The sequence below is a fragment of the Garra rufa genome, chromosome 20, assembly GCF_049309525.1.
Source record: "Garra rufa chromosome 20, GarRuf1.0, whole genome shotgun sequence".
NCBI lineage: Eukaryota > Metazoa > Chordata > Actinopteri > Cypriniformes > Cyprinidae > Garra > Garra rufa.
The window spans coordinates 6658101-6669499 of record NC_133380.1 but is presented as its reverse complement, the minus strand read 5'-3'; the positions used below and the strand labels follow the sequence as shown (position 1 = coordinate 6669499).

At 41.9% G+C, this 11399-nt stretch overlaps 1 protein-coding gene across 1 annotated transcript in view; it reads left to right on the top strand.

Annotated features, from left to right (window-relative positions):
* Positions 1-11399, top strand: part of camta1b (calmodulin binding transcription activator 1b) — a 395800-nt gene that overhangs the window by 380969 nt on the left and 3432 nt on the right. Inside the window, 11 exon segments of the mRNA XM_073825386.1 lie at positions 6254-6426; positions 6578-6580; positions 6737-6930; positions 7032-7110; positions 7220-7547; positions 7687-8111; positions 8284-8438; positions 8531-8777; positions 9353-9424; positions 9528-9548; positions 10739-10938. Of these exon segments, the coding sequence (XP_073681487.1) occupies positions 6254-6426; positions 6578-6580; positions 6737-6930; positions 7032-7110; positions 7220-7547; positions 7687-8111; positions 8284-8438; positions 8531-8777; positions 9353-9424; positions 9528-9548; positions 10739-10938 (1897 nt within the window).

The following is an 11399-nucleotide window of genomic DNA, read 5'->3' as shown; positions in this document are numbered from 1 at the left end:
TCAAAATCATACAGTCATTGTTTAAAAGGGTTCAAATACACAAAAATGCTAAAAAAAAAAAAAAAAAAAAAAAAACGTAGAATTTGTGGGACCTGAAGATTTTTCTGAAGAACAGCAGGCAGTTTAACTGTTCAGGACAAACAAGGGTCTCATAAACAACTATCACTAAATATTATTAAGAATTAAGAATCAGTATTAAGAATCAAACATATGTAAACTTTTAAACAGGGTCTTTTTTATAAATTCAACTATTCTCTTGTGGTCTATATGTAAATGTATTTTATGTGAAATATCTTATTCAGGTCAGTAGCCTATTAATTAAAAAATAACATGCATTTTGTATGATCCATCTAATTTTGCTAAAATAATTAACATTTTCCAGACTCTGCAAGGTGTATGTAAACTTTTGACCTCAACTGTATCTAAACAATGTAAACAGATTTTATAGGTTCTAAAAATAGACGTGTTTTTCCACATTTCATTATGTGAGATTCAGCCCTGCATCAACAATTTAGACTAGTGGAGGCTATCTGAGGCCATCCTGATGTTAAGTTACAGATGTTAAGAAAAAGAAAAAGTGGTCTGAGTTTATGAGATCTCATTCGTCTAATCGAGCTTCAGCTCTCCCAGCATGCTGTCTGCGTGCATCCAGTGCGTTATGTGCGTGGCACTGAACGACACACCGCCTGGCCTGATTTGTCATAATGCAGAGAGGAGAAAAACAGTTTATCTGCAGCATTGCAGGTACTGAACCACAGGACAGAGGCTGAGAGGGGCAGGAGCACTAAACCTGCCTCCTGTTGACACAGATTTGTCGCAAAACACCCATCTGAGCGACCATCACATTGTTCCAAGCGGTTATACGAGTGAACACAGCGGCTCCATTGTGTTCCGCTGCCACTCCCAAAAGAAAAACACGTCCACGTCCAACCACCACACGACTTCGGGTTCGCGCCAGAACGCGCGGTTTTCGTCAAAAGCGAATGGAAAACATCAAAAGCGAAACGCTTAGGCTCCATATGTCGTAGATCGCTATAGAACAGAATAACGGTTTAAGAACATACATAAACAAAATACGCAAAAACCGATCGCGGTTTCGAAACGTGTGACTAGTGCGCGTAGCGTTCGCAATATAAAAGATAAGGCAAAACGTAGTTTTTTTTCTACCTAATCGACCGTTTTCCGTTGGAAAAGAAGGACTGTGATGTCTGCGAGTGTTTGGAGAGCCAGCCGGTGGCGCACGACTGCGCGTAAAGCGGTGCGTAAAGCGCGTACCTGCGGCGGATGAAGCCCCGCGTCTACATGAGCGAGCGGAGAAGATAAAGCATCGGCAGCAGGGATGGGGAGGGAACAGGAGGAGGTGTAGAGGAGGGGGACGAGGGGTCTTTATCTCTCTCCCTACACACTCCGCACTTACACTTTGTTCTATTGTTGTTGGCTCCGCTGCCAAGCGGCTCCTGCGGTTAGTTTGACGCTGGATAGAGAACATGTGTGAGTGACAGACAACACGCTGGCTGATTCGGGTTAGTATGCGTGCTTTTTTTCGTTCTGACATGAACTTGATCCACACAGGCTATTTAAAAATAAATATGGGTTGTAGTTGTGCTCCAGGTGTCAGTGTCTTTGTTGTCTGTCCTGCTCTAATCTTTCCCTTGTTTGTGATGTTTCATTTTCTCTGCTGGAAAGATATTTCAGAGGGGGGAAGTGTGGAAATGTTCACTATAGTCTCTGAGGTGCAGAATGGAAGTTACTTAGGATGAATGGTTGTAGAATGATCAGGTCAGGTTGTACGTAAACGTTTGCAAACTTTTACCAACCAGTGTTCTCAGAGACCTCCAGATCTCCTATGTAAAGCATGTGCTTACAATGAGTCAGTCAGGTAGGTGTAGTGCGTCTGTCTTCAGCACCACAGGCAGTGGACAGCGACAGTGATGCTGAGAGGATCAGACTGTTGCCCTTCTTGTGTTAAGCGCTCCGGAGGGAGAGCACGAATATTCTGTCATGAAGTTGACCCTTTTTCTAGAATTATACAGTGTGATAGTAAAACGCAGTGTTGTTTTGTTGGCAAACCTATTTTAATTGTTTTACCAACCTGTTGACAACTTATAGCTTTTGCTATTTGCCTTTTCACTCAGTTTTGTCATTAATTCATATTATTATTAAGCAACGCTTGTTCTAGTTTCTAATCTGTGTGTGTCAAATTAAAACTGAAATCACATCTCAAAAGTCAAGAGGATTTCAACCCAAACCCAGTAACTTCTGTATTCTCGTTTCACTGGCCTGCCTACATGCCCTTACAAGGAAACTTGTAACTAGGTCACTATAATCAACCCTAAATCTCAAGTTTAAAGTTCCTTGTTCTGCTTTGATGAGATTTCCTGTGGAATTCTAGGAATTGCGGTCAGGGCTGGAGTCCGCTAATGGAGCACCCACACAGATGTTTTTCGTCCGTGCTGTTTTTGCTCTCCTCGAATGAGATTAAACTGTTTTTTGTTTGTTTGACTACTCTTTATGCAGACTAAACTAAACTGGATAATCTGAGCAAGGACTGGACCGAGTTGCACTCTCACTAGTTGTAGTTTCATGTGTAATTAGAGTACACAACTCTCTGTGGAGATTCTGTGTTTTCATTTTGCGCTGTTTGTTTTTTGTTTAAGGGTCATTCAAAAGCTAATGCTTTTTTTCTCTCCCTCTGTAACATTTGTACAATTTTTCAGTCAGTTTCATTGTCTGTAATATCTAAATTGAACAAAAACAGTCAAGTGTGGATATACTGACCACAGTATTTGCAGTATTTTAAGTAAAACTCTTTAAAGCCTATTGTTAAAATATCTCAAGAAAGTCCAAAATAAAAAATGAAAAACGCTGAGACATAAACAAGAGTGCTTTTGTTTCCTGCGGTCAAAGTCTTTGTGCTGGGAGCTTTTGTTTGTCTGTTTGAGTCAAAGTTCTGGTCTGAGGCTGAGAATGTGAGTTTGGAATTGTTTTTAAGCAGAAGAGATTTTTCCGGTTGCACAAGGAAAGTTAATACAAATAATCAGTGCTGGGATTATGACTGACAACGCAGTAATGGCATTATTATCACAGCAGCCTCGCCTCTGTCCAATTGTCTCCAAAACAAGCACCTGTTCCAGGGTCATGATCTAGCAGATCTACCAATGTCCACAGCTTTAGGAGCTGTTATCCCAGCTTTGAGTCCATGCTGAGCTAAATCCCCTTAAGACAAAATCATTGCACGTTATCAGCTAAATCCTGTGGAAAAGGAACATTTGTATGATTTAGTTTTTTTCCATTTCGGTTCGATGCATTTATAGTGATGGGCTTAAACAGGATATTAGTCTGTTATAGATTTAAAGCAAATCCTGTACAAATGCCCAGCAGAGCATGAGCTCATTTAAACCCTAAAAATAAAAATGAAAGTCAATATGCTCTCGGAGCTCAGATGTGGCAAATATCGGATATGCTCAGGGGGGAAATTATATAGCAATCGTCTAGTATTCAATAAGTAATTAAAACTGTCATAAACACATCCTATTTTCTCTGCACATTGTTGCAATAGACTTATTTAAGATCTGATTGAAAAAAGTGTCACAACCAGTACTTTAAAGATCTTTTGGATTGCTTTAACGCCTCAGCTCACAATATGGCCTGCACTGTGCAAATTGCTTTTTGCACCTTTACCTAATATGCAAAACAACCCTGTCAGCAAGCGCAGTTTAATGTGCAATAATCATTCCTTGCCATATGGATGCATTGTCAAATGCTTGTTTAATTTCCGATGACTGTAAAGCCCGTAGTCGCTTTATTAGCAATCTCAGACACAATAAACCGCAACAGATCTTCAACAAGTGAGTGATTTTGAGCCCCTGTTGCGCTTGTAGCTGTAAAGTGGTGCAGAAGCCCCCACTCTCAAGAGCATGATGCAACTGTGATGAAATAGAGAAACCGGCTTGGGCTCTCTGCATTAGGATATTACCATGAGATACTCAAACATCCAGCGAATAGAGAGTTTAGTCCTCTCATTCAAGGCTTGTGCTCAGCCACATGAGGTCCGCTTGACCAGGTGAGCTACCCAGGGCCAAAGGAGCAGCACTGAGGCTGATGTAACATCTCCTGAAAAACGGTAACACACATTGAATCAGTCTGTTTAGTGCTGTTGGATTTTTTGGACATCTTTGGGCTAGTTTATGCATGCGGATTGTCATTGGTCTGTGATTGAAGGTTGTTGTTTGTGGTTGTGCTTGGGAAAACTTTGATTTATCATTTTGTGTACTTATAAAAGAAGGCCTCATACTGTATCTATTTGCAGCTTTTTGCAGAATGTTGCTCTTTTTGAAAGTTAAAATCACTGTTGGAACTCTTAAGGTTGTGAGATGCTTGATTTTTGCATGCGTTTTTGTTGAGCTGATTTCTGTATAGGAATTCAAAGAAACTGGGCCAGTTTTTGACATTGAAATGACTGTGAAAAAGTGGTCCAGTTACCTTGAATTCACCTTATGTGTTCACCTGAATACAGCAAATGCATCCGTTTCCTCTCTTTTCCGTTAATAAACATGAGTTAGGTCTGTCTGTTTTGAAACGCTGCCCCTCAACAGTTTCAGGTTTGACACAAAGCTCTCAAGCGTTCTGTTGCCTGGCTGGACTGCTGGCGTCTGATTGGTCGTCTCCAGGCTGCTGGAGGTGTAGTAGAGCGTTGATTATGTCACAGCCCCGTTGTAGAGCAATTTGGTCCCTCCTCCCCTTTCCCCTCCCCCCCAGCCTACATGAGAGTACGTGTGCCGCATTCTGAGTGGAGGGAGCGAGAGAGAGAGAGAAAGACAGCCAGCCAGCAGCAGGTGGAAATGACATCATCTGCACTGCACCAACACTGCAGTAGTGTTTGAACAAAGCTGCACTGGAGCTCCGTTCCGAGCGGCTCTTTTTGTCCGCAAGGGTGGATATTTGTGGTGGAAAAACACAGGATCCAATGCCTACGTTCAGGTCCATTCATTAGAATTAGACTCACTTTCATTCATCGTGTGTGAAATAGAACTGGTGTCAACGTGGTATATGCAGGGAATTTGTCTTGATGTTAGCGGTCACTGTAACCAACACATTATGAGCTTACATACAATAGCTCGCAAATTTTTTTTTAAAGTGGACAAAGGATATGCAAGCTACTGTTTGATATGGACAGATGTAAATGGGTCAGTAAAAAATAAAGATGAGATGTTGAAAAGTGGAAATGTCTTTAAAAAAATATATTTTTGTATTTAAGTTGGTTTTGTGCATTTAAAAAAATCTAATTTTAAATTTTTTTTTATTCCCATAAATGGTAACCGTTTTTTTTTTTTTTACATTTTTAGAATTTCAGGACAGTTACACTATGCAGACATTTAATTATTTATTTATCTATTTATTTTAAGTTTTTGTGTAAATAGCTAAAAATATATATTTTTATTGAAATATTTATTATTTATAAATTGAAATTTATGTATTTTGAATAACTTAACTGAGCATCATATAATTAACCCATATAGTGAATTTTTTTTTTTAATGTTGTGACATCTGTAAGTTAAATAAGATATTTGTCAAGAAAAATATAGGATGGAACTTTGGATGTTTTTTTTTTTTTTTTGATACAACAAATTTTTGTATCAATACCAGTGGCTTTTCACCTTATATGTGACCCTGGGCCAGTCTTAAGTAGCCAGGGTATTTGTATTTGATATTTGTAGCAATAGCCAAAAATACATTGTAGGGGTCAAAATTATCGATTTTTCTTTTATGCCAAAAATCAGTAGGATATCATGCTCCATGAAGATATTTTGTAATTTTCCTTCCGTAAATATATCAAACTTAATTATTGATTAGTAATATGCATTCTTAAGAACTTAATTTGGACAACTTTATAGGCGATTTTCTCAGTATTTGGATTTTTTGCCCCTGTCAAATTTAAGTATTTCAAATAGTTGTATCTCAAAAAATGTACCCTTATAACTGGTTTTGTGGTCCAGAGTCACATATAACTGTAGTTAAAATGCCTACTCGCTGCCATTGTGAATGCCCCTAAAAACCTTTCTGAAAAATAAATTGGTTTAGGGGCAGATGAAAGGCAAAGATTTTTTTTTTGGAATAACATGCACTGATGAACCATGCATGATAACACTGGGAACATGTGTTAAGAAAGTAAACAGAGTTTGATTTCATGCTGATTTCAAAGTCATCTGATATGCACACATATCGATCTAAATTCTCCTTATTTTTTATGTAGATAACCAGTTCAGAATGTCCATCCTGGAACGCCTAGAGCAGATGGAGCGAAGGATGGCAGAGATGGCCGGTCAGCAGCAACAGCAGCAACAGAGCAGTGGAGGACCATCTGAGAGCGGAGGAACCGGAACAGGAGGAGGAGAAGGAGGAAGAAGCAATTCTGAGCAGGCACAGGTATCATTCTGAGCTACACTGTCTTGCTCTAAACCAGGTGTGCCCAAGCCTGTTCCTGGAGATCTACCTTCCTGCAGAGTTCAGCTCCAAACACAACTGAACCACCTAATTAGGATCTTGATAGAAGGAACACTTGATAGTTACAGACAAGTGTGTTTGATGATGGTTGGAACTGAACTCTAGAGGAAGGTAGATCTCCAGGAAGAGGGTTGGGCACCCCTGCTCTAAACAAGTGGACATTGTCATTAGATTCTTTGAATTGACTTGCTTCTTGAATTCTTTGTTGTAGTTCTCACCAGGTCAGGGTCAGAGCCAGGGTCAAGGTCCAGCTGGCAACTCCTTTGAGAGCCGTGTGGTGGTAGTTTGCGAAAAGATGATGAACCGCGCCTGCTGGGCCAAGTCCAAGCACCTGATCCACTCCAAGACGTTCCGGGGCATGACTCTTCTTCATCTGGCAGCCGCCCAGGGCTACACCACCCTTATCCAAACACTTATCAAGTGGCGGTGAGTATACTGATTGCGCACCTGCACTAAATGCCCGTTTATAGTGCATATACATCATTCACCTGATCTGTATTGTTTTCTGTGCTGTTTGTTTTTTACAGCACCAAGCATGCAGACAGTATTGATCTGGAACTTGAGGTCGATCCTCTAAACGTGGATCATTTCTCTTGCACACCACTGGTGAGTGCCTTTATCATGATACCATGTAGCTTCAGAATGTTGTCTGGATGAGTTGTTTCATATGGAACGAGCATACAAATGAAATGCCACTCAATTTTCTTCTCTTCAGATGTGGGCTTGCGCTTTGGGTCATATGGAAGCGGCAGTGGTTCTGTATAAATGGGATCGGCGGGCTTTGGCCATCCCAGATTCTTTGGGTCGCTTACCACTGGCTATTGCACGGTCCCGTGGCCACACCAAGCTGGCCGAGTGTCTGGAAAGCCTACAAAGGGATGAGCAGCAGACAGGAGCAATGACTACAACTTCCAGCATGACTTTCTCACCATCTACTGAAGCCTCAGCCGCAGAGGGATGGATGAATGTTTGGGGTACAGAGACATCCTCAGTTGGGCTGAAAGAAAGCAACATGACTAGTTCTGCTTCCAGCTCCAGCTCAGGTAAGAGAAGTTCTATAGAGTTATGAATAACCTAGTAAAACATAGAAAGACCTTGCCTGAACAAATGAGTACTTTGTTAGGAGGTCAGGTGCAGTTTGGTCAAACATTCTTCTAAGACGCTTGCTTCGCACATTTGCAGACTTGAGGAGACCCAGGTCGGAACCATCCAGCTTCTACAGCAGTGTTAGTCACGGGGATGCCCCGTTGAGCAAGAAACACAAACCCAACCCCGAGACCCTTCAAACTCGGCCTAGCAAACCCTGCTCTGCTCCCGTCGGACTAGAAGAACTGGCCCACAAGCCTAAAACGTGCCCTTCCAAACCGAGGGAAGGTACAGGGGAGAAAGAGCAGGGAGATGGTGAGCAGTCTCAAACTAAGCTGGGCTCAACTTGTGGAAGTGGGTGCTGGGGTTCCAGGCAGGCTGCAGGACGCAGAGTGCCAACTGTAGGACTTGGCAAGGAGAGGCTCGCAAACAGACTGAGATTAAGAGAGATTGCTAGTGCGGGAACAATCTCTGATCTGCGAACAACCCAAGAGGATCTGGAGAACACAGGAGACTTGCAGGTGAGGCATAGAGAAGGTACAGTCGAGTTGACTGCCAAAACCACTTTTTGTAGTCCTATAGGATAGAAGTAAAGTCTGTCAGATGTTGTAAAACTTGTATTGGCTTCTGTCTGGTAGACTACCTTGTACAGTTACTGGTACAATTCTGAAAGTACCCAACTGTTTGTTTCAGAACATGAATATGATGACTTTAGCGGAGGAAGTCATTGAGGCGACATCTGATCGCATCAAGAGGGAAAATTTTGTTGCATCTGACACTACACTAGATGGTGTTGGAGTCAGCAGCACTATGAGCTGGTTGGCCAGTTACCTTGGAGATGCAGAAAGGTGATTCATCGTAAAAGTTGACCTATTCTCTAGAATCCTAGTTACAGTCTCTTTGGGTTCCTGTATGTGATTGTTTTCCCAATTGTTCCCAGGTTCCTGTTTAACAAGCCCCTAACTTCCTCTCCTGGCCTGGGCCCAGTCCATGGTGGAGGGCAGCCAGAACTCGGCGGTCCTCTTGGGAAGCTTGGCCTCCAGACCCCGGCCGAATGGACTGCGCTCCTCAATGCCTCCCACAACAAGGAGGAGCGCGACCTGACCCAGCTGGCCCTGTCTGATCCCGAACAGAGAGAGCTCTACGAGGCAGCCCGCCAGGTCCAGAACACCTTCCGCAAATACAAGGTAGGGCAGGGCTTCACCAAGGTGCAAGGGTCACCCATGCAGGTTATCGGTGGTGTGTTCGTGATGGTCCAGTTTCAAAGGTCTTGATGTATTGTGTTGTGTTGTATGGTGTTCCCGAACTTAAGGTATATGAATCTGGATCTTTGCAGTCCTGTGTCGTGAAGGTGGTATGATTGTTGTGGTGTGCGCTCAAAAGGCAGAGATAGGGTCACTGTTGTTGACAAGCATGGGGAAATTTGCTTGAGCTTAGCATGGCCTTGCTATAAGGAATGACTGCATTGTTCCCTCTATCTATCTGTCTGTCTTAACGGGATGCGCGGATATCCCCGAGTCCACACCACATTGGTTGTTCAGGGCAAATTTCTCCCAGTGTTCCCCTGGCGCGCAGTGCTCTGAGGAATAACCTTCTCCCAGGGCATATCGAAGCAACTTTGCCAGTCTAAGAGGACACCTTGGCCAGGCACAAAAGGAATCAGATGCCATCATCTCTGTGGCCTTGCAGGCCTCCTTGTAAACTCTAATCTCTCTCCTATCCTCTCCACCCTACCTTATCCCCCTCTTCCCCCATCCTGCAGGGTCGTCCGCTTCGGGAGCAGCAGGAACTGGCAGCTGCTGTCATTCAGCGCTGTTATAAGAGGTACAAACAGGTAGGCAGAGGTGCTCAGAATTCTCTGTGTGTACACTTTTGAGTGGTCAATTATTAAAGGCTTTACAAGAATGCCTTCAATTCCTTCCTCTCTCTTCCCCAAGCTGACATGGATAGCCTTGAAGGTAACACTTCCTGCTTCATCTATAACTACTACTGCTTTGAACTGGAAGTCTGTTAGTGGTGATTCTTTATCACTATTACTATAGCTTACACTTAGGGTTATCCTGACTTAAAGGAGAAGTTCACTTCCAGAACAAAAATTTACAGATAATTTACTCACTCCCTTGTCATCCAAGATGTTCATGTCTTTCTTTCTTCAGGTGTAAAGAAATTATGTTTTTGAGGAAAACATTTCAGGATTTCTCTCCATATAAACTTCTATGATGCCTGTGTGTTTGAACTTCCAAAATGCAGTTTAAATGCAGCTTCAAAGGGCTCTAAATGATCCCAGCCAAGAAAGAAAGGTCTTGTCTTGGTCATTTTCTAAAAAAATTACAATTTATATACTTTTTTAGCTCAAATGCTTGTCTTGTCTAGCTTTGCATGTACTGTGTATTTCGGTTCAAGACAGTTAGGGTATGTCGAAAAACTCCCATCTCATTTTCTCCTCTAACTTCGAAATCGTCCTACATCACTGTTTTACCTTTTTTTTTGTAAAGGGCACTTGATCTTCTTTGCATATTCACCTTGTAAACACTTGTTTGGTACTTCTGCAGTGACGTAGGATGATTTTAAAGTTGGAGGACAAAATGAGATGGGAGTTTTTCAACCTACCCTAACTGTCTTGAAACAGAAAACACATAGTACATGTAGAGCTAGACAAGACGAGTATTTGAGGTAAAAAAAGGAATATAAATTGTCAATTATTTTTGAAAATAACCAATCGTTTCGCTAGATAAGACCCTTCTTTCTCAGCTTTAGAGCTATTTGAAGCTGCATTTTAACTGCATTTTGAAAGTTCAAACTCGTGGGCACCATATAAGAAAAAAGAAAGACATGAACATCTTGAATGACAAAGGAGTGAGCAAACTATCTGTACATGTTTATTCTGGAAGTGAACCTTTTTTAACAGGCAAAATTATCTACAGTTTTACACTGAAAGGGATTCAGTCCACGTTTTGAGCAATGACCTAGCATCCTAAAAACACTCAAAACTTAGCAGCTGAGTAGCATCTGTCAATGATCCACAATGCATCCAATTTAATTTGCCAAAAAATATTGATATTTGTTTTGTTGGCTAATGAAGTAGTTTGCTACAGATCTCTGTCTCTCTGCCATGTGGCACAACTTACTTTCTCTGTCCTCTTGGCAGTATGCACTTTATAAGAAGATGACGCTGGCCGCCATCCTTATCCAGAGTAAATTCCGCAGCTACCACGAACAGAAGAAGTTCCAGCAGAGTCGCAGGGCAGCCGTGCTGATCCAGCAATATTACCGCAGCTACAAAGAGCTCGGCCGGCCGAACCCACGCAGCCGAGCCACTGCAGCTGCACTGGTGCAGCACAAACTCAGGTACAAGAACAGCCATCCAGGTTTGGTACAGGGCTAACCTAGTGGTTAAAGATCTAATACATCAACTTTGATAGATGTTTGTGTAAAATACTCATGCTGTCCAGACACTGTTGTTGATGGGAGCACTTTGGCACCTCCAGTGGCCAAGCTAGGAGCTGCTTAATGATTCAAAACTTTTCATGTAATACACCACATTTAGAATTCAGATGCCACCCTCGTGTGTAAAATTAAGCACTCTAAATGAATCATCATCCAAGTATAATATACATAAAAATCAAAGCTATAAAAACTACACTTAAGGCTTTCAAAGGCCTTTTAAATTTAGTTCTAAATTGCAGAAATTGAATTCTAAAAATCCTTGTGTGTTCAAGCTGAACAAGGAGTGCAGCATGCATTAATTGAGTGTCATGTCACCCCAAGTTACTACAGGAGACTGTTCTTCTAAAGTGCACTGGCGATTT